Source organism: Dermacentor albipictus, chromosome 1 (assembly GCF_038994185.2).
Source record: "Dermacentor albipictus isolate Rhodes 1998 colony chromosome 1, USDA_Dalb.pri_finalv2, whole genome shotgun sequence".
Lineage (NCBI taxonomy): Eukaryota > Metazoa > Arthropoda > Arachnida > Ixodida > Ixodidae > Dermacentor > Dermacentor albipictus.
The window spans coordinates 106,317,910-106,341,928 of NC_091821.1; the positions used below are offsets into that span (position 1 = coordinate 106,317,910).

The following is a 24,019-nucleotide window of genomic DNA, read 5'->3' on the forward strand; positions in this document are numbered from 1 at the left end:
GCATTCGGCTTGCTCCGCCGGCCGCCATTTTTGTTTTGGTGTCCCGCACCCGCATCCCGCAGCAAACGCGGGACGAAAAAAAAAATTTTTTTTTTTCCGCGGGAAATTTAATTCGCGTAATGATCGCACCCCTGAATTTGGGTCAATTTTTTCTGACAAAAAAGTGCGATCAATATGCGAGTAAATACGGTATTCCAGACAGTTTCCCGTTGCCCCACACGGAGGAGCTGCTTCATGCTTTGGTAGGTGCTACACACTTCTCAAAACTTGACTTGGCTTCCGCTTACCATCAGGTTCCCTTGCACCCTGACAGCAGGGATCTGACGGCTTTCATCACTCATGACGGCCTTTTCCATTTTAAACGAGTTTGCTTTGGGTTGGTTTCTGCCCCAGCGGCAAGATGATGGCGCCAATCCTTGACCGCTGCCCTGGTGTGTTGTTCTGCATCGATGATATCATCATTTTTGGCAGGACCGCAGAAGAGCACTTTTCAAACTTGATGACCGTGCTGCAAAAGATCAAGAACGCAGGTCTAAAACTGAACAACAAATGCCTCTTCGACATTCCAGAACTTGCGTTTCTGGGGCACAAGGTCACTGCACATGGTATTTCGCCACTTCCAGAGAAGCTAGACTCCATAGTTAACACACCAGTGCCAACTGATGTTGCCACCCTTCGTTCGTTCCTGGGTCTCGTAGAATACTACTCCAAGTTTGTTCCACATTTGGTACAAGTGGTTTAGCCTATGAGAGTCTTACTTTGCAAAAATGAGCCATTCATCTGGTCTGCCGAAGCAGACAGCAGTTTCAGGAGGGTCAAGGAAATGCTTTCGTTAAGTACAGTCCTCCAGATGTTCAATCCGTCACTGCCAGTCATTGTGTCGACCGATGCGTCCGACTATGCCCTGGGAGCAGTACTGCAGCAACAAAGTGGCCACGAGCTCTGCACAGTCGCTTTCGCATCTCGTACACTGTCGCCTGCGGAGAGAAAATGTTCGGTCGGTGAACGAGAAGCTCTTGCATGTATTTGGGCATGTGGACGATGGCACACGTACCTTTGGGGTCGCCATTTCACAACGTGAACAGACCACCAGGCACTGGTGTCCTTGCTGTCGTCACAAGGACATGGAAGACGCCCACTCTGAATCGCACGCTGGAGTGCACGACTATTTTGCTACAATTTCACTGTTGAATTCCGCAAGGGGTCCACAAACACTGTAGCAGATGCACTTTCTCGGCTGCCAGCACCTACCTCGGAGGCAGAGATTGCTAAGGAGGAAGAAATTGTCTCGTTCAATGAGCCAGCCTGCGTGAGTGACAAAGGAGAAGTTCAGGCAGGCCGCCCTCGACGACAGTTGCTTGGAAACCATCAAGTCATTCGTGCTGAGTTGCTGGCCGCCAAAGAAGTCCATACCAGAAGAGGGGAAACCATTCTACCCCATTCGGGAAGAACTTTCTGTTGTCGATAACCTGCTACTGCGTGGAGAGCGCCTCGTTCCGTCATCCCTCACGGCTCAGATCATCAGCTCCGCGCACGAGATGCATCCGGGTATCATGTGCACGAAGGCACGACTGCGTGAGCAGTTCTTGTGGCCACGAATGTATTAGCAACTGGAAACGGCAGTAAAAAACTGCCATATCTGCCTGGAGGCAGATGAGACTGCCAAAACATCACCAGCACCGTTGCAACCTGTTGAATGGCCTGAGCTACCATGGCAGAAGCTTGGCCTAGACATGGTTGCTCCTTTTGAGCATGCAGCTCACAACAGCATATTTGCTGTAATGCTTCTTGACTACCATTCTAAATGGCCAGAGGTATATTTTTGCAGCGAAGTGTCCAAGAGCACCGTGAAAGACTTTTTAACAAGTGTTTTTGCCTGTGAAAGCTACCCAGAAGAGATCGTTTGTGACACTGGACCTCAGTTCACTTTGCGTGAGTTCATCACTTTCCTGCAAAACAAAGGCATCAGTCTTTCACATTCTTCGGTATACTACGCCCAAGCCAATGGGCAAATAGAATGTTTCAATCGCACATTGAAAAACTACATTCAAGTCTCACTCCTCGAAAGACGACCACTCCAGCAAGCTGTCACAGAATATCTTGCCATTTACCGCCGTACTCCGCACGCCACCACCGGGGTCGCCCCAGCAGTTCTGCTGCATGGTAGAATGCCCCGAACCAGGCTGGATGTCATGAGTTTCTCAGCACCAGCATTTGCGGAAGACCCAGCCAAGGAATTGGCGCGACTTCGTCAAAGGGTTCGGCATCAACAGCAGAGCAGCAAGCACTACACAGACAAAACGAGAGCTGCAAAGAAGACGAAGATAGCTGTAGGCAACTTTGTCCGTATCGAAAAACCATCCGTTCATTTCAAGGGAGACTGCGCCTTTTCTTCACCAACTAAGGTGATCAAGAGGAGGGGAGCAGCCTCTTTCCAACTTGGAGACGGCCGTACGTGGAATGCTTCCAAGCTTTCCAGGGTTCCGGAGAGGGGCACCTGGGACCCAGGCCAGCCTGCCACGTCGCAGCCGCGGTCTCCCAATGCTCTGCAGCCCGCCACGCCGCAGCCGCGGTCCCCTGATGTGCTGCAGCCTGCTGTGCTAAGGCCACCTTCCCCCAGGACGCAGGCGCGGTCTCCTGGCATACTGCAGCAGCAGTCTACGAGCCCGTCGCCATCGTCGCCAGTGCGACATTCAAAGCGGCCGACCCGAGAGCGCCAGCTACCGGCCTGTCTCCAAAACTATCAGACCAACTAGTTGGCAGTCTGACGTTGTATACATACTCTGTAAATACGTGTAAATAAGTACAGTGTGCATGCCTTGGGGTTTCCTTACTAATACTTACTAACAACTAATCACTAAGAATAGGGTGCGGAGTATGTTGTATTCAGTTTCGTTATTCGTTTGAGTTCTTTATTCCCCCCCCAGGGGGCGCTTCTGTTGTTCGTTATATATATATGGTTGTATGTGTTCAATAAATGGCTTTTTACATCGGGACAACTGGAGTCTGACTTCCACCTTCGAAAATACCACAGGCTTTCATTTCACTTTTTCTTTTTAAAGATTTCGCATGCCGTTACCTTTCGGCATAGGCACGCAGCAGCCAGACTTCATTATAACTGATAATACTGCATGGGGACATTGTGGTAAGCAGGCTATTTCCCCATAGAAAACATACATAAGTTGATGGTGCAGCAGCTTTTCATTGTTATAACCGATATATTGTTAAAACCCGTTTTGTTATAAGTGGGTTCGTCTGTACTCCCAAACTATCATGGTGGGAGCACCATAGAGCGGAGTGAAAAATCAGTATTGATGGAAACGAAGTGGCTCCAGCATGCCAAGAAGTTTGCTAGAGGCCATGGAAGGTTGTAGCACGTTTGGAGCAACATTAGATGGCAATTAATTCTGAAAGACTTGCTTTTTTCGTATGTTCGGTTGCTGCTGCACATCTATGGCCATTGCCATATTTAACTTGTTTTCATCATAGTACCTGTATGGTGGTGGCCCTCAAAGGGTTAAGAGCAGTTTGTAGAGGGCCCACTCATGGTCATCAAGGCTGCATGTCATTATTGCTTGTGCTTGACACATTTCGGATAGTTCACAAGCTGACAGGTACGGGTTAAACTTCTTGTGAAGAAACATGACCACATCACTGTACCTCGCAGTCCAAACCTATTTGGCATTGAGGGTGCTTTTTTTTATGAGTAGATACAGTGCTTCAATAACATTTTAGGTCAGGTGTACTTCTCGTTGCTGACTCTGGAAGATTGTGATTGGCACAGCGCATTGATGTATCATGCTCTGCTCTGACTTTGGTCCATGCCCATGCTGGTTTAGATGTGCAGCGCTCCACAGTTAGCTTTTGTTCTCCTATTACCTTCTTAAAGTGCCCCGCAGGGGCGTCTGCCTCAGCAGGCATTTGGTGTGTTGCGACTCCACAGGCACAAGCACAGGGAGGTTGGACCCCCCCCCCGCCTTTGCGCGTAACCTTGTGGGGGGTGTTCAGTTGATGTGGGGTGTTCGGTTGATGTGGGGTGTTCGGTTGATGCGGGGTGTTCGGTTGATGCGGGGTGTTCAGTTGATGCGGGGTGTTCAGCTGACGCGGGGCTTTCAGCTGACGCGGGGCTTTCAGCTGATGCGGAGCTTTCAGCTGACGCGGGGCTTTCAGCTGATGCGGGGCTTTCAGCTGAAGAGGGGCGTTGAGCTGATGCCGGGTGTTTGGACCTTTATGACCCCTCGGCAGAAGCAACCCACTGCTTCGGCCTCGGCTTCACGTAGATGTCACCCCCGGACTGACACAAGCAGACAGTACTGGCCATGTGCCGGAAGTGCTTAAGTGTACTGAGAAATTGTTCTTGTGCAATTCTCCTTCTGTTACTTTCTTTATACAGAAACAAATTAACTAACATTCCAACTATTGCGAACAACATTCGTTCACCGTAAAGTTGGAAAAGTTATCGATGACACGCCCTGGGCAGCCAATCGGATAGCTCGCCCTACTGACATCATTAGTGCAATTTATGCCAAATGGGTAGGGGCGGCTGAAAATTCAGCCGAGCAGTGTGCTGCGATTGGCAGCGATGTACATTTTAAAAACTTTATAAGAAATTACACACTTAACGCGAAGCACTTAGATGCGTCAAATAATGATCATAAGGACCTACTCAGTGCTTTTGTACAATGTCGTCAAAATTGTTTCAGGGTCCCTTTAAACACCAACAGCACGCTGTTTAAATGACCAATCATCATACGTGGGCAACGAGCCAGGCAGACCGTTCAGTTGGGTTTCGAAACCAATTTTCTGTTGGAACCAGTCTTCATTCTTGACTACCCTAAGAGAAGTCTATGCATCTCTTCTTATGTGCTGCAGTAGTCTTTCTGTCAAGTATGGGCTTGTGGGGCAGTGGTATTGTTAAATTGAAACTGTGATGTAAAGATCTCTCACAGTGTAGGTTTTGGTCGTATTCGTTTTTGAAGCTCGTGAAATCCTAAAATGCTGTTTGCAGAAAGCCCAAAAAGACAAACCTAATGGTGCAGCATCTTCAGTACGGCATCCCATGTCCGGTGCCACTCAGTGAAAAGGTTCAGTGCCTTTCAGGCTTTCTTGTGGAACGCGTATCAGACTGGGAAGCCTTTCACATTCTTGAAGCAGAGTGGTGATCTGCTCTTGCCAATGATGAATGGCTACAGTTTGCACAAGCCATCCATATGCACAGGAAGCAGAACTGAGAGCACCCTGCTCATTTTTCCTCCATGGCACGTACTGCCCTTCAGGTTGAGTCTCTAGATTGGCAGCATCTGCCAAAACAGTGTCATTTGCTAGCAGCAAATATTTCCAGCAATGCGAGAAGTGATCGGGCGTCTTCGTTCGGAGGAGTGGACTTGCAGGGACGCCGTGTGGCACAGCATTCAATATATCCAATGTGGCAGTGAACAGGAGTTCGATGTGCACATGGTACATCATTATACTTTTGCATGGGATTTTCAAGGGAATTTTGCAACTGCTCGATATAGACAATAATTCAGTATCTCTGAGTTTGATATATCTGGAATCGACTATAGCAAGTTTATGGTTTTGTTTACCATACTCAAGAAATGTCACAGGGCTTCTGTAACAAGAGACTTTTTTTGGCAACAGTGCTATTAACTGGGTATTTATGATGCAGCATAATTTGAATTTGACATGCTCATGTTGATAAGTAACGAGCTTAATGTACAGTGCTACTTGGGGAAGGGCACGACTGCGTAGTGACAGCTTTGCTCCTCACTGTGTGTATGTTCTTGTGGTGGCTGATATGTTTTTTTTTTGCTGACATTGCCATTGCAGGGGAGCAGGTGAAAGTAGTGTCATACAACCGGACAGGCGAGTGGTGTGAGGCACAGGGCCGTTCGGGGCAGGTGGGCTGGGTGCCCTCCAACTATGTGACGCCTGTCAACAGCCTAGAGAAGCATTCCTGGTACCATGGGCCCATTGCACGCAATGCAGCTGAGTACCTGCTTAGCAGCGGCATCAATGGCAGCTTTCTGGTGCGTGAGTCTGAGTCCAGCCCTGGCCAGCGCTCCATTTCCTTGCGCTGTGAAGGGAGAGTCTACCACTACCGCATCAATGAAGACTCTGAGGGGAAGGTGAGTGTTGTAGTCAGTATACCATACCTTACTTAACTACTCAACTTCAAATCTCTGAAGCAGTTTCACAAGCAAGGCACTGTTGTGACAGCTTCTTGCTGCTGCTGAGCCATGCCTGCTGCTACCATGAGCGAAGCATGGCTTTGAGGCAGCATCAGTTCAATGTGACGGCATATTTCTTTTTAGACATAATCCACCTGTACAGGTTTTGTTGCTATTGTGACCATTGTTACCTCTTACACCAGCAGTTCCCAAATTTCTGGCCTCTGGGAACCCCACCAGCCTTCACAGCATGCCAAGGAACCTTACTCTTCTCCACCAGTGTGTTCATGCATAGCCCCTCAATAAGTGCTGCCACAAAGCAATCTAATGGCCATATGCAATACATTACATGGAAATGAAAACAACAACATTTAGCTTATTACTGAATTATATAACGAATTCATGTGTAGCTCAGTGCCACTTAGTCTCAATTTTACAGATACATGGTCAAACCTGGGTTTATAGAAACTGTACTTGCAGTTTGAAACTAAAGAAAATTTTGTTAAATTAAGGTTTGTGTGTTCTCACAGTGAAAGTAATCTTATGTGCTCCTAACCTATCCTGTTGGCTGCCATGTTGTGCATGTTTAAATAAAATTTCACAGGAAACTTGGGCAACAGTTGCAAAAACTTAATGTCCAGGCTCAATTTGTGTAGCCCTGTGAGCTGGGCAAGGATAGCTGTCCATGGTTCAGTGTTGTCTCGAATCTCAAAAATGCTGTTTTTTTCTTTTTTCTTTTTTGCACCATGGCTATGCACTGACATGACTGTGCACGGGCACGTGTTCCAGTGACCATGCAGAATATGTGGTAACCCTGTGGCTATTGCGCTGGCACTGGGTACCAGAAGCAGCATCTTGATACAAGTGACATATAATACATGCAAAATTGGTTTAGTTTGTTGGTACAAATGTGGCAATTCAGTCACACTGCATAATGGTCTTTAATATGCTTACAATACTAAAAAAGCTTGCTTCAAATGCATCAATGCAATACACCGTATTTATTCAAATCTAGGCTGATAGTATTTTTCAAATAATCATATTCCAAACTCTAGGGTCGGCTTAGATTCGAGGATGTTAAAAAAACGGGTCAGTTTTTCATTGAAACTGCTAAATATGGTGCATAGCTATCGTCATCTAGAAAAGTCAGTATCGCAGCCACTACTAGCCATGCGAGTATCCCAAGCGTACACAAGCGAGGTCGACATTTTGACCTGTGTCGTGTCGGCCGTATCGGTGTGCGGCGTGGTGTTATCGCGATGGCACCAAGCAGGAGATGCCACTACAGTGCCGCTTTCAAGCGAAAAGTTGTGATAGCCGCAGAGGCATCGTCGAACCTTCAGGCTGGGCGGGACTTGAGGAGGAAGGAGGTTGAGCTCAAAAAGAAAAATGTTGGCTGACGCTGAGATGCAGGTGACTCTCACCTAAACCAAAATAAACTCTTTAAAGCTGTGAAACGCAGCACTGAGGCATTGCACGTGAGTTGAGAGTATGTTAGGACAGTTGAGGTTGACTTTCCAGCATCTTAGAGAATCTCACTAGTGACAAAAGTTCGTCTAATACCAATTAGCTTGCTATCAGTTGATAGAAATAGCTCATTTTCGAAAATATTTGCTTCTGTGTGCATCTATTTTTATTTGTATTTGAAAATGTTTGACTCGACTTGTAATGAGCCTTACCTTTTTTTTTTTTCAAATACATTTTAGTCACTGTGCATTTTACTAACCCCTCCCTGCAGTTTTCTATTTTGAATTAAATAAACATTACTCCTGACTGTTCAAACTGGATTAAGTCGTTTTTTATTTTTAACATGCTTACTAGAGAGTGACGGCATCGAGCGATATGGTGTCAGCCCGTCTTGACATAAACAAAATTCTGTGTCACTCGGTATTTTGCAAAGGCACTCAGGGAAAACCTGCAAAAGTCGGGGAATTCGAAGATGTCAACTTGGTAGACACCCTGTATATGTACGCTGTTTAAACCCCTTATCGTGTGTTCGCCAAGGTAGCCAACCAGAAAGGGCTAGATTTGGCTGTGGCCTTTAAGATTGCAGAACCTTGAGTGTATTCTTGCTCAAGTTATAGGACTGAAAAAATGTATTCATTGTGGACATCATGGGCATACAAACTGCACCTCAATGTCTTATTTGTAAGTTTACTACCTCATGGATCTTTCTCACAAAGACTGCTGAATTGCTCATACAATGTCCAATGACTTTGTCAAATCAAAACTGCAACATAAAATTGCTTCTCTAAATGGAGTAAGGTGAAAATGAAGAAGGAAAGAGGAGCAGGATCATATTCATCTTGGCCGCTTACAGAATCCTAAAATTCCGCCCAAGGAACCCAAGGAACCTCTGTCTTGCCTTGTATAGCTTCTAATGATGCTTGTGCAGACCATTTGTACATTGGTAGACACAAAGCTCTTGTTGCTTATTGTTTGTGGTGTAACTTGGGTTTTTAAAGCTTTCTGAACAGCTGACAACTTAGGGCATGAATGCAATCACAAAATGAGGTAGGAGGTTTAACAAATGCAAGGTTTGTCAGCATTACTGTACTGCTACTATGATATTACTGCAGTGAAACCTCATTAAGCCGAAGTTGGCCGGAGCTCGGAAAAAGTACATACTAAACCGTAGTACGGTTTAACCGAAATAGCACGAGATCACCTACTTACCTGTCAAAAATGGAACATAGAACTCAGAGAGAGTGTGATGAAAGGGAAAGTAAACATGCAGTATTTATTCACTTAGCGCGGCAAAAGTGTTATTTTCGTTTGATGCCACGGCGGCCTAGCAGCAACGACAGCGGCCTCTAACTTACTGAAGCTGTGTGCCAGCTTTTCAGCCAGCCCTCTCTTCTCGGCAAACACTCGCATGGCAGATTCCTCGTTCGTGTTACGTATTCTCCGTGCACGTGCGTGGTAGTGCTGCAGAAGCCACAGGGCGCCTTTTTCATTGGGGGGCGCTGTTCTCGTCGTGACGATTGCATTCATGAGGCTGACGTATCGTGTAGCTTCTGCCACTGTCGGGCCTGAATTGCCCTTGCTGTCACTTTCCGTGTTGTCCTCATCACTGTCGCTAGTCCACACTTCGGCAACAACAGAGGCAACGATGGCGAAAAGTCAAACTTCGTAGTCAACATCCGGTTTTTCAGACCCGGGGACTGCGAAAAACATTAACCCTTTACTGCACAATTTTTTTTTCCTCAAAATATTTTTCATGGAGTTTTAGCGAAGGATAACAGTAACTGTACTCCCATGGAAACTAGCTTTAGCGAATTTCTGTGGTTTGAATTTGCAGAAAAAGGGTATGTTGCGTATTTGCAGCAACATGAAAATAAAGAAGTTGAAGGTGAAAGATAGACTTAGTGCGATTCATACACGGATGTTTATTTGCACGTGACAATGATTGGTGCACCTATGATTTAGTGGAACTAAAAGAAGCAATTGTACTTGCTTGTGCACCACAGGTGGTCCCCACACTTCGTGCAGTACGTGGTGCAGATTCCCGTGCAGCCAGGAAGCAATGCAGTGTTTTCCCGGTATTGTTAAAATTTAGAGCATAGAAGCACAGGCGTAAGGCTGTGCTCGTGACGACACGACATGGCAGCATGTGGATGCACCGCATCCTTTTGAAAAAAAAAATGACCAGAAAACATTTTGCACACATATCGAATCCAAACGGGTTTACACTCGTGGTTGTTGTCACTACTGGAAAGGTCGCTGCATTCACTATCAGGAGGAATTGCTCGGCCATAAAAGCGCTTGGGAGCCATTTCACTTTTCTGAAAAAAATAAACCACGTACGCGTTGCATTTGTGCAACATAGCAACGTTTCGTCGACAGGAACAAAATATTCCGAGATAACAATGTTTTTTTTAATCTACAGAGTCGGGAGGCTGTGGAGCTTAGCGTAAAAATTTTTTGGGGGCTTTCTCTTATGGAGAAATACATTTACAAGTTGCAAAACATACCCGTATCACTCCGCCACGTTTATTTTGGTAGAAGATGCAAAGGATGAGTACAGATGGCAGCCCAAAGGAACGCGTTTTTTAGACGAATGTTGCGGAAATGCAACAACGTGTACAGGCAGATTTAAACGGACTTTGCTTCTGCGTTTAACGCCGTTCATCGGAACGTTGCGTAAATGCAACAAGGTGCAGTAAAGGGTTAAAGAAATTGTGCACTTGGGAAAAACGAATGGCATGCCTTGTACTGTCCTCAAGGGTGCAAATTGCCAAAGCAATCTCTAAAATTGATCTGAAGGCTTGCCAGTACTCTTATTAGGTGTCTCAGTGCTCGTATTGCGAGAGGAGATGGCAGGTGCACGTGTGTGTAATTAAGCAATGCGTACTATGTCTCCGACAGTGGCTCCTTTCAACTCTTGGTACGCTTCACCGCAATACATTGCGTATGCTTGATCGCGTAATATCGCTGTATTGCGGTGAGGCTGATTTTTGAGAATCTGCATTATGAAACGCTTTTTAGACCCTTGCTGTGCTTTCAGCACTTTGAAGCCATCGGTAAGGATGGTGAAGGCAGGCTCGGCACCATTCCTGACAGCAGTAAGTCCTTTCAGTCAAAGACACAGCACCTAACAGCAGGAAGCTTTGTAGCGAACATCTAAGCAGTTAGGTGTAATGGTGCAGAGCGCACGACAGCGCAAACGACATGACCACGAACCAGATACACGTGGCCAAACACAAATTGCTGTGGTGGTAGTGGTGGCTATGATTGGCTACGGCTGCTGCTGGTTCGAGGCTGTGAGATGATCAAAATGACGGTGATGGTGACTGTGATTTATGCCGTTTTGGATCTGTGGTCACGAGAAAAAGTACAAAAAATTGCACAGCGAAGGGTTTCAGCATCTGAAATTTCAGGCATCCTTATACATGGCCGTATGGGGTCTATGGTGGGGCTGCAAAGGTGTATGAATTATCAAAAATGTTTGAAAATGTGGCGTTTAAACTATTCGTCATTGTCTGTGTTTACCAACTCACTTGTGTAGCACTTTCGACTGTTAACTTGGGTAGCGTTCAGATTAATTGCTTTTTGTTACAGGCCGCAGGCATTTTTCTTCTAGGATCCAGTAGCAACATTTTTTGCTGTGAGCTTGTTGTAACCAGATGAAATTTTTGTGGCGCAGGTGTATGTCACATCAGACTGGCGGTTCAACACCTTGGCTGAGTTGGTGCACCACCATTCACTGCATGCTGACGGCCTTATTACTCAACTGCTGTACCCAGCACCTAAGCGCAACAAGCCAGCGGTGTTTGCGCTCAGTCCTGAGCCAGATGAATGGGAGATTGACAGAACGGACATAGTCATGAAGCATAGGCTAGGTGGTGGTCAGTACGGGGACGTGTATGAAGCTCTGTGGAAGCGTTACAACCTTACAGTGGCGGTTAAGACACTCAAGGAGGACACCATGGCTCTCAAGGACTTCCTGGAAGAAGCGGCCATCATGAAAGAAATGAAGCACCCCAATCTTGTGCAACTAATTGGTAAGAATTTGAAACCACTTGCTACTCTTAGGTTTCTGAAGGCTGTTGACATGAGTGTGTTTTGTGTTGTAGTTAGTGGTAACTGAAGGGCCAAATTTTCTTATAAAATATAGACATTGGAAAAAAGGAACCTGGCTTCAAATATCGAATCTTATACCACATATAGTTGAACTCTGCACTAATGAAATCTGTGAGGAAAGTGAAAACATACACTTTCGTGAGGATTTCGTTGTTGCGAAATAAGACACCACAGACAGGAAATGTTCTGCAAAACGAAACCTTACTATTGTCGAATCTCAATAATTCGAACTCGAAGGCACTCGAAAATTTGTTTTAATTAAAAGAAGGACTTGTTTTTGAAGTATTCATGCACTATAGCACGATGCACGAACGGTGTGAGTCGTGAAATATAGTTGCGTGCAAGCACATAGCAAGCGAGGACCTCGGAAGTGCCCACGCCGGCCAATGCTTGCTTTTCGATAACGGCAGAAAACGAAACTTCAAGAGGCGGGCTAAGCTGGCACTGGCACAGAGGTGGGCGCGCGGAGACCGTTGAAGATAACGGAGTTATGAGAGAGTTGAGAGGGAGGGCAAGGGGAGCGTAGTTGCAAGGAAGGGTGGGAGGGAAGCGGATTTGCTTTCCCGCCAGCTTGCTGCATGGCGCTAATTACCTCTGCCTGCGAAGTTGCATATGTTAGGACTTTGCCTCTGCTGTTGCTCCTATCTGCGTGCTCGCATGTCTTTTTCCTTTGTCTGCTGACAGATCGGCGCTGTGTTTCTGGTCCTGCATTCTTAATGCGAGTAATGTCTTATCAAGCTGACGAAGCCGTTTCCACTGATCATAATCATCTTGTTGCGCTCCCTTCTGTTGCAGCGTCACCGCATTCAAAAGACAAGGAGAATGAGGTACTGGGTGTAGCCTTCACGTCCTTGTATTCAGGGTCTGTCTTGTACAGAATTGGATGTGGCGCGCTGTCTCCAAGAGCCTTTCAGTCAGGGTGTCTCGGTTTATTGGCGGCAAGGAGTTACGGAGTCGCCATCTGTCAGAAGCGTCTCCCTTGCGTAGTATGAGGGATCACGCAGCGCACTCCTCATAGGTTTCGCCTACGGCGCTCAATAAAAACACCACGCGGCAGCCCTCTTGGACAATTATGTAGGTACTCTCAAAACGAGGGAAGTTTTTGATGTCGATATAATAATCTTGGGCAAACTGAAAGCACAGAATCGTTTACAGATGATATCTCTACCGAATACATACAGTGAACGCCACTGCGCACGGTCGACGCGATGGAGTCTCCCGAACTGGCTTTTTGCGTGAAAGGTAGCCAAACGCTGAGAGTAAACTATGTGAAATACAGTCGACTCCCGTTAATACAAAGTTCACGGGGACCGCAAAAAACTTCGAATTAAACGAACGTCCAATTAAGCACAAAACACAAAAAACAGCACTTTATTTGTGGCGAAATAGAGTATTTTCTCTAAGAAAAATAGTCGGTCATCTTGCTTTGCTTCTTCTTGCCGAATCGCGCTGCTGAAAGCAAGTTCTGCAGGCTGTAGATGTGGCGGAACGCTTCTTCCGCGTTACCTTCAGCGGCAAAGAAGCGCTCCACGAGAGCAAGGCCCGCAGCTACATCGGCAGCCTTAGGTTGCGCCTTCAATGTCATCGTCGCTTTCCTCGGTCCCTTCCTGGGGCCGAATAATCTCTGCAATTTCGCTATCCGTCAGCGCACCGCACGTTTCAACTGCCTTGTCTACGGCGACGTAATCTTCAAAGTTGACGTCCCCGAGAGCATCACCAAAATCAGTGCCATCAAGCTCGCTTGTTGACGCTTCCTCCGCTGAAACTTCAGAGGCATCCTCCGAAGAAGCTGCCACAAAACCACAAGCCCTGGAGCAGTTTGCGATTGTTTCTTGCTTCACACGATCCCATGCTCGCGCCAACATGTGGATGGCACTAAGCAGGCTCACCTCGTACTTTGTGGAGCTATCCATACACAAAATCATGCGCTCGAGGAGGTGCCGCCTGTACAGGACTTTAACATTCTTGATGATGCCTTGGTCCATTGGCTGCAAAACAGCCGTTGTGTTTGCAGGCAAAAATGCGAGTCGTATTGCACTTAAGGCTGGCACATTCATGTGAGCCCTGCAGTGATCGACAAGGAACAACACCTTGCGGTTCGAAGCAGCAAACTTGCGGTCCAATTTGCTTATCCAGCTCTTGAAGATTTCGGCCATCATCCACGCCTTTTTGTTCGCCTCATAGTCCACAGGCAGCGTCTTCACGCCTTTAAAACATCTCAGCTTCGCGGCTTTCCCGATCACAAGTAAGCGACATCTTTCCGTGCCAGTCATGTTTGCCGCGATCAGCACCGACACTCTCTCCTTGCTGCGTTTGCCCCCAGCACAGTCGTCGTCCTTGAATGTCAGGGTCTTCTCTGGTAGAAGCTGATAGAAGAGTGCAGTCTCATCTGCATTGAAGATGTCTTCCAGTCTGTATTTGGTGAGATATTCACTCAGCTTTCTGTCCTTCCACGTGGCGCATGTTTCCTGGTTAACGGATGCCTTTTCACCACACACGCTCTTGAAAACCAGGTCATGGCGATCTTTAAAGCGCGTCAGCCATCCGTCTGACGAAACTAAGTCATCGATCCCCAACATTGCTGCAAGCGTTCGGGCTTTCATCGCAACGATGTCTCCGCTGAGAGGAAGTTTGTTGCTCCTGGCCTCCGTAATCCAAATCAGCAGAGCCTTCTCCAACTCTTGGTAAGCGCCGGTGTGCATTCGCTTCCGAGAAGTCTTGAACTTGTCGTTCTCAAATGCATCCATTATTGTGCACTTGTTCTTGATGTAGTTTGAGAGAGTGTTCGGCTTGATCCCGTACTTCCGCGCTATGTCTTGTTTGGCGGCACCTCCCTTCTCAACTTCCTTCAAAACCTCGACTTTCGTTGCCAGGTCGAGCGTGCGATAAGAGCCACGGTTTGCCATGGCTATAAACTGCGCGACTAGGCACAGTCAATTCCGAATCACCCGTGGAACAACCTAGCCTACGAGCTTCCCGCACAAGTTCTTTATTCTATGGGCGCTCGACCAACACACGCCTCGACATACGCTGCGCACGCTGCAAGACTAATCTCGCACAATCTCGCCGCTGCCAGTATGCAGCGCTGCGTGCACCTATGGCACCCGCGTGGCCTCCGCGATCGGCTCCGGCCACGCGCGACAGCCACGCGTGGCCTCCGGCAGGAGCCGCTTCGCCTCCCGCCGGAGTTGATCGCGGAGGCCACGGCAGCCGTAGCAATGAATAATCGCGCCGCTCCAAGAAGGATGGCGTTGCGGGCGGCTGCGGTGGCAATGACACCAACGTGGAGCACGGAACTGTTGCAACACTTGAAAAATAGCACATTCTACCAAAGAATGACGGTCACCTCGAGGATCCCGGCTGAAAATTAACTTCCAATTAAACAATATTACTGGATGAGGACTTCGAATTATCGAGCGATTTCTTCTATAGGATTACATGCAAAACTGACGGGACCAGCACTTCACTTCTAATTAACCGAAAATTCCAATTCCCGCACGTACGTCACTCTAAAGGCTACTCTTATTCGTCTCCTCTGCTTGCAGCTCACTTGCCACCGTGACGAGCCACGGAAAATGGCCCCAGGACCGATCCCTCCCACGGCGCGCATTTTGCCGGTGTGGCTGGGGCATTACTGCACGACACAGAAACAGCAACCTTGCCAATTGAGAGAGGGCGAAATTTTCACCACATCTTTTTTTTCCTTTTTTTTCCCCCTCTCTCGCGTGCGGCATTGAGGGCTTTCTCCTAAGCCTTTCCTCTTTAGTGGGGTCAGAGCCATGCTGGTCGGAGGCACTGCCGCTTGATTTTGCATGCTGCTGATAGCTTTGCCGGAGCGCGGTCTATTTCAATTAACTGTCACAAATGCTTGTGTGTTGAATTACCGGGTGTTTTGCCAAGGGACTGGAATCTTTTATTCTCTCACATGTGTTCAGAGCAAGTGCACCTAGTCTCGATGCCCATCGCTGTGTTGGAAATAATAATGCCAAGTGAAAAACGCCGAGATCATGTAAACTAAATTCTGCAGTTAACCTATGTATGCCATACATCTATACTAGTGGTAAACATGCCATAGCGGCACAACAGCAGGGATGGTAGGTTTTGTGATGGAGAAGCTGATGGCAAAGCCATGACGAGAGAACACTGGTGGCAAGCATGCGGTAAAAACAGGCTGTGTGCCATCACGGCCGCTCAGGACCTAATGGAAAGATCAGCCTCTTCTTGCCGCATGCCTGCCACCAGTGCCGGCACAAAGGCACCTTGCAGACTCGAAAAAGCAAAAAACACGCAACTGCTTTCAGTAACAGCAACTTTACTCTGACATGATAGGAAAGTGTGTGACCGCGCGTGTCACACGAGAAAGTCCAAGTGAAAGTGGGGCAGCAGGCGTTTGCGTAGTGCCGAATTTGCAAGTTCGCAAGTCGAGTTGTATGGTTGCTGCGAGACAGAGAGCTTATCTGCTCAGAAAACCGAACCGTTGATCAGTCACCAATAAACCTTGTCATGCAGAGGAGCAAGGTGGTCGAGGAAAAAGGTGCACATAGCATGTGTGTCAAATTCAGGGATGTTGAAAATCAGCACAACAATGTGATGTTTGCGATAACAGACGGCTGGAAGCTGCTGTGAGGACGAGCTGTTGTGGAACCATGCTGTAGATGAAGCGGCTAGATGACTTGTATAACAGGTCTAGTGGTTCCAATGTGGAGTGAAATGCAATGAAAATGCTGTTACGGTTTGCATATACAATCTATGTGTATTTCTACTGCTAAGGTAAGTTACCGTATAGATTTGCGTAAAGGCCACACCACTGTGAGGGTCCCACCTCCAACTTGGCTGCCTAAAATTTTTGGAAGAAAGGTTCCAGTGGCGAAGCAATCACGTTCGGTTCCCCGTTGCCACACATGCATTGGCGAAGTTTCGCACCTTGTGTACTTCTGGGCGTGCCGCTACTAGATGGTGAAAGCCATCTAGGGTACGTTCGATTCGCCTGCACCACTTGAACCAGTTCACGAGGTGCTGCACCCTGCCATTCTTTCAGCGGTGCAGCAATGGCGCCCGCAGAACCACGACGTTCGTTTCAAAAAGTGCAGGAAAGGTGCAGGGCTGGTTCATGATTTTGCTGCACCCGCTCCACTGTCGGTGCCTACTTGGTGCAGGCATACAGGTGCGAAGCAGCGACGCAGCAGCGACGCAGCAGACGACGCAGCAGACGACGCAGCACACGGGCGCGAGCACCGTAAAAAGACCGCTTACACACGTGTGATGTGTCTACACAACTGTAGTGTGTGTTTACGCCCCAGAAACCGATCATACCTGCAGTTCAGGACCTCTCAAACTTACGCACTCCATGCACATTACTCTGACATAGCATAATGTCTACACCGCGTCTGCATCTTTGCATTCGTTTCGAGTGTTTCGCTGGGCCTGCACCTTCGGAATCGAGCTGCACAGTTTCTGAACTTCTCGTGAACCACCGTGAACTGGTTCACAGTGGTGCAGGCGAATCGAACAGACCCCTAGTATTGGAAAATAGTATCTAGAGCCATCTAGCAGCAGTCCGAATCAAATGGTTCGGTTCCATGTAAGGGTCGCACCTCGTCAAAATTGGGGGGAAAAAGTGCGGCCCTTATACGAGTCTGTACGGTATCTAATGCATTTTTAAGATCATTACCATTTTACTTTTCAATTTTTGCTGTTTCAAAAAAGTTCCCATAAAATTTACCCCACATATTAAACGCACCACCAACTTTGCTTCAGTTTTCGGGGAAAAAAGTGTGTTTACCCTATTACGCAAGTATATACGGTATTTACATTTGTAGCAAATGTACAATCAGAAGTGTCTCAAGATGCATGCGACACATTTTAACCCTTTCAGGGTCGATTTTTTTCACCATATGCGACCGCCCAGTGTCGATTTTTTTTTATTGCAGATTTAAATTCTTTAGAAAGACCTATTTCGAAAAAAATTGACCGTAATTTTTCTAGGGTGAACGTAAAGTGCAAAAAAATATTTTGTGTGATATATATGTACTGTTTAGTCATGAATAACAATAAAAAAAAGGAAATAAACTTAAAAAGAACTAACAATTTGATGCATTGTTATACACATAGTTCAAGGCTTAGAAAATGTGCACATGAGAATATTTCGCAAGTCTCAGATATTCCTGCTCTTACACTAGTATCTATGTCCATAGCATAATCAAACTGTGTAGGTGAGTGCACTAAAAAAACTGTGTGGTTGTGTGTGACAAGCTTCCACTAATCTTCATCTTATCGCCAACAAGAGACAATTAGTTTTCGCGAGTCTCCAAAAAAAAAAAGGAAACGCATGCACGGAGTCATCCTTTGTATGCGCACCCCTGTGAACAATAAACGAGCAAGTAACAGGCAGTCGCACTTTGAGCGATTAGTAATGAGATAGCCATCGGTAGCCATCAGTTTTGCAAGCGCAAGAAGCCCGAACTGCCTGCGGAACAAAACCCAAACTAACCACCGCCAGTGTGCGCGCGCACCAATGCACGAGCGATAGTATATAGCCGCGCCAGAGCAAACAAACTATATCTAAAACAAACCATGCAACGAAAAATTGGTGAGAGGCACAAGAAAAAAATTCCCTGTATTGCCACATAGTGGCAGCACAATTCCAGGAAAGAAAAAGTTGGGAAATTGGTGCGCTTTTTAAACGTACCGACAGCACCATAAATATACGCACTGACCATTTTGGACTTGTTCACGGCGCCGTATATTTACGTCATTGACCCTGAAAGGGTTAAACAAAATGATTATCATTAGTTCTTATAATGTGCTATCTTGGCTTGTACACTTGTAGACACAGTGCCTGAAGGTGACATAAATTGCCTAAGCCAAGTTTTTCCCAATTATGCCAAGGGAAACTTTCCTCTGGAGAACTGTGTGTATGTTATAGTGGCACAAGACATAGTGCGAGGTGGTACCTCTGGTGGAGAAAGTTAGTCAAGTATACTGATACATGACTCTAGTGATTGGATTTTGTAACATAATCGTCATAATCAACATTCCAACATATTGTTATATATTGGCAAAGTAAGGATGTTTATGTAACTACTGTATGTTGCGTTCTCTATTTTCTCAACATTATAACTATCAAAAGTTCCATATCATTCGCCAATTTCTCCTACAGGGGTGTGCACACGAGAGCCACCCTTCTACATCATCACCGAGTTCATGGCCCATGGGAACCTCTTGGAGTACCTACGCAACTGCTCACGAGAGGAAATTACAGCTGTAGTGCTAATGTACATGGCTACTCAGATTGCTTCTGCTATGTCCTACCTGGAAGCCCGCAGCTTCATTCATCGGGATTTGGCAGCACGCAACTGCCTTGTAGGAGACTGTCATCTTGTGAAAGTAAGTGTCTTATGCATCATTCTTGTACAGTCTTGTACCACCTGAAGGTCTGAATAATTGGGGGTCCAAAAGATACCATATTCACCAGAAAATAAGTTACTTTACTCCACAAGTGGTCAGGAAAGGTGGATACTGTATTCTTTAATCATCAGTTTCAGAGATACTGCCAGTTTTGCATGACCAGCACAAGAAGCATCAGCGACTACATGCTGTGGTGTTACGGGCACAGTGCCAAGCGCCAAGCATACTATCTTATCACAGTGCAGAGACGCTGCCGCCAGTTAATGCGTCTGGTGTTAGTCACGCAAAATGTTGCGTAAGTGAAAGCATCTTCGAAAGTGATTGTCCAAGAATATGGCCCAAGTTTTTTAACGCTTTGCTGCGTGCACATCTGCTACTTGCCTTTTGCCTAACCGTCCATGATCACGATTTTCTAGCAATGCAACATGCCTTTTATGCTATTCTATTTCGTGCCTCATTAGTGGTCAGAGCAATACTTCACCCGCATTGTCAACGGGTTCAGCTGGCCATGAATGGTGGACGATAAGAGGGCATCGGAACTCGCACGACAAATCGCAAATACAGCCTTTATAACTTAGTGGCTTGGTTTGTCCTGTGGCTCGGGCGTGGTTGGAGACTACTAGATCAGCTAGGCTTCACTAGTTTTTGTTTTGAGGATATGACGATGTACTGAAACGAAAATATAGCTATTTCTGCTAAATGCTGTGGCCAAATTAGCTCATGGTCTTGCAGTCAAGAGTCTGAACTATCGCGCGACACGCTGTAAGGTGTTCGAAATTTCGGTTATCCTTATACGTTATTTATGAGGCCAGTGGGGTTGCCAAGGAGCTATCCGAATACAGTCACCGACTGATTTTTCGGACTCCGAAAATTCGGACACGCTCGATTATTCGGTCTGCTTCGTGGCACCGCCATTCTCCCCATAGACCATTATGTATAACAACTGCCGGAAGTTCGGACACCTTGCAACCTCTCGTCTGATTCTTCGGACACTCCTTGAGCCAACTCGATCGAGAGCACCATGCACCGACTCTGACCGGTGCATGGTTCGACTTGCTGAATGCCATTTTTGTATTAAACGGAGCCTCCTTGCTGCCACGAAGTGGCGCTACTGGAAATCCCCGCTCATCATCGTTTCTGCCTGGTTCGATAGAGTTGCTGCAGCGGTTCTGGTCTCAGCTTAGTAAGCCATGTCAAGACAATCCAGCAGCTGATTTGTTTGTTTCTTCATGCACGACGCCGCGAGTAGGTCATGTTTTTCGTTTGTGCTACTGGTGTCGGTGTGACGGCGTAGTGGTGTTTGCTTTGTGTGCTGTGTCGAGGTTGCGGTGATCCAACGCGGCATACGGAAACGTCGTGTCAAGTGTCTAATGTCGCCGACAGTTCCCGCGCAGACTGCGCTGGGGCATGCCGGCAAGCGGGTGCCGGGAGGTCTAGGATTTGTCACCTTCCGATGTGCTCCCTACTGATGATGAAGATGTTCTGTGGAGACCTGCGCAGCGGTTGCATTGCGATTCCGGACACTGTCTCATTTGACAGTTTCACAGGTGCTGACACTGCTGTACTGACATGCGCAGAACTCGACGACGGCGAGATCATTTGTCAGGTTTCTGTTGCACCGCCGAACGATGACTCCGAGTCTGAAGATGACGTACCATGTGCTACACTGCCGTCGCATGCGGAGCGTGTAGAAGCAGTGACTGTGCTTTCAGCCGCCTGTAGTGACCATACGACCCTCTCTGAGGTTCAGGCTTATCTGACTGCGCTTAAACAGAATAGCGTGCAACAACGCATTCACGTTTTCTTCAAGCCTATTGTTGAGCCCGAATAAGTGCGTGGAAATACAGGATCTTTTTTTTTTTTTCTTAATCTGCTTTTTCAGACACCTGTTTATTCGGACATTTCCGCAGTTCCCGTGAGGTCCGAATAAACGGTCAGCGACTGTAATTGGGTATGGCTGAATTACTGGTGTCTGAATTATCAGTCAATGACTATACTGTTAGTTTAGTTCAGGATTGTCCACGCATAGATACCAAACCTCAGGATCCTTCAAACACTGTCGAGGACACCTTTTGTCTTGCACTCCCTCCTTCCTTTTTAGCAGGCTCATTTTGCAGCTCAGTGACATGTGGGGCTTGTATTGAATTAGCTGTCGTTCTCCCTGGGCTGCTTCTAGTGCATCTTTTCAGAGGGCTGTGAATATCAAAAATGTCTTCTCTGGAACCTGAGTAGTTATCTGTTTCAACTGGCAAAAATGTGTGAAAGTAACAAGTGACTAGAGCATGTGCACGTTAAAACAAAGCACTGCTTCTAATGCATTCGTTTTACCTTCTGCGTTTTCAGGTCGCTGATTTTGGACTTGCCCGGCTGATGAGAGATGACACGTACACCGCTCACGCAGGTGCCAAATTTCCTATCAAGTGGACAGCCCCTGAAGGCCTTGCCTACAACAAGTTTTCTACTAAGTCAGATGTTTGGGGTAAGCTAACTGGTGGCTTTAATTTTCTTGAAGTGCCGTTGCAACCATCCTTTACAGTAGAACCTCGTTTATACGTTCTGGGGAAAAATGTGAAAAGAAACATACTAACTAGGTAGACTACTAACCAAAGTCACTAAATAAATTGACACGCAAATGCAGTTTACATCTAAGTAATGCGAAGCGTTGCAGCGCCAGGCGCTGGCGTGCGCCGATCTTGTGGGACCTGAGCGGCTCAAAAGTTTGCGTCGTGCTCCTCGAATTCAGCCTGGACCAGCAGCTTCTTTGGACATGCATTTTGTTGGGAAGTCTTGACGTGTCCACTCTCTGAGAATCGTTCCAGCAGGCACAAAATGCCGAGGGCCAGAGCAACCCAAGACATGCATTTTTGTTTTAAGGGGAGACGTGGGTTCCAAGACCAATATTGTTAATTTTTGTGTGAATTGGATGATATATAACAGTACTGTTCGGTTTTTCCCCCTGATTGAAAATATCTAATCAGATTTTGTATATCTGCATTAGAACAAACGATACCAACATTTTAATACAGAAATTCAGTCGATTTCTTGCGGGACTTTTCAAAAACTTCGCTTTGTCACAAGCAAAAACGAAGTATATGGCGAGAATGCTAGAGAGTAGCTCTAGCCAGTGATGCTAATTTTAGTGTTCCCAGTGCACAATGCGAAAAAACATGTAAACTTGATTGCAATGTTTTTCTTAATTTTCATTTATAATTAGTGGCAATAAGAATTTAGCAAACAACTTTAGAAATAAATAAATAGCATCACCGGCTAGATCCGTTTGATACGAATATATTAATACCAAACATATTGCTCATACAGTCGAACCTCGATATATCGAACAGCGCGGTGATCGCAAAATAGTTCGATATAGCCAGAATTGGATATATAAAATCACGTAGAAAACGCGTCAAAAACTAGCGGAAATCAATCAATGAACCAATCGTGGCGCAATAGATACTCACATGAAGCTTCAAACAAAGTATTTATTTAGTTCGCTGAAAGTACTGAAGCAGCGTAGCCTGCTTCATATTGGCAACCGCGTGCTTGACCACGGCATCCTCAACATAGTCCAAACGGTCCACAAGAGACAGTCCAGTGCCTTCTATTGCGCCGCAGTAGCGGCGTACAACGGCCCAAGCAGCTACAGCCTCAGCTGCAGTCGGGAGCGGGGCAACATCAGCGCTTGCTGGATCAGCCTCGGCAGCGTCTTCGTTTGGCCGCTCAGCAGTCACTTCTGCCGCGATCTCCACGTCTGTTAACTCCGCCACTGTTCCGGTGCTGTCGTCACCGCCAACGAAGTCCGCAATGCACATGATGTGTGGCTCAGCACCGACAAAGCGCTCCAACTGGCTCCACGGCCGCCTCGATCACGCGTGCACGGCGGGGGCAAGCCTCGCCGTGTGCGTGTGATCGAGGCGGCTTGCCCCGCCGTGCGCGCATAGGTGCGCGCGTGATCGAGGCGGCTGTGCTGGCTCCAAGCCGCCGCGTGTGTACGCCGCTACGTTCAAATTGCGCCCTCGGCGCAACCGATGTGGGCAGCTGTCGTACGCAGCAGTCTGGAACGCCGATCGCGCCGCCGCTATCTTCGAGAGTGTTGCGGGAAAGCTCGCCTCCTGTCAACAGAGCGCACTTGGTCTGGGGCGGCGGAGTTCGATATACCCATTTTACATCCGGCCCCGTTCGAAATAAAGAATTAAAAATGCATGCGATTTTCCATGTGATATAGAAATTGTTCGATATATGCAATAATTCGATATATCCGTGTTCGATATATCGAGGTTTGACTGTACTTAGAACGAACATACAAAGATGCTCCGTAAGGCATTGTGCAATGCCAAAAAAAAATAAAACAGAAAAACAAATTTAAACCTTCAGTTCACTGGAACTTTTATTGGCCTTGCAATATGAATTGCACCACCATGTAGCCCTGTCCTTCAGCAACAAGTTCTTGACATATATGTGGCCACTGTGCAAGAATAACACTGAAATATTTGTTGCAACATCATGCGTAGTCGTTGAAAGGCAATGCAAGAAAGCTAGCACCATCCACTTCACATTTCTCTTTTAGATCCTTGTTGAACAGGAGGCACACAAATATGGCATCTCTGTTAATAAAGTTGCACAAAGTTCATGCCCACAACAAAACATGTCCTTTGCAGAAAGCTTATGACTGCAACAAAATATCTGGATCAAATCCCAGCAGTGGCAGCCACATTTCGATGGAAACAAAATACAAAAAGCTCATGGACTTGGTGTTGTGCACACCAGGTGGTCAAAATTAATCCAGAATCGCTACTAAGAAATATCTAATTACTAAGAAATATCTTTTGCGCATTCACACAATTGTGCATTCAGCACAG

General features: G+C 46.7%; 1 protein-coding gene across 1 annotated transcript in view; it reads left to right on the forward strand.

The window, feature by feature from the left end:
• The window catches only part of Abl (tyrosine-protein kinase Abl), a 130,754-nt gene that overhangs the window by 32,509 nt on the left and 74,226 nt on the right, over window positions 1-24,019 (forward strand). The window contains exons 3-6 of the mRNA XM_070524361.1: window positions 5,830-6,128; window positions 11,317-11,674; window positions 18,913-19,139; window positions 21,504-21,639. Of these exons, the coding sequence (XP_070380462.1) occupies window positions 5,830-6,128; window positions 11,317-11,674; window positions 18,913-19,139; window positions 21,504-21,639 (1,020 nt within the window). The remainder of the gene's footprint in view (window positions 1-5,829; window positions 6,129-11,316; window positions 11,675-18,912; window positions 19,140-21,503; window positions 21,640-24,019) is intronic.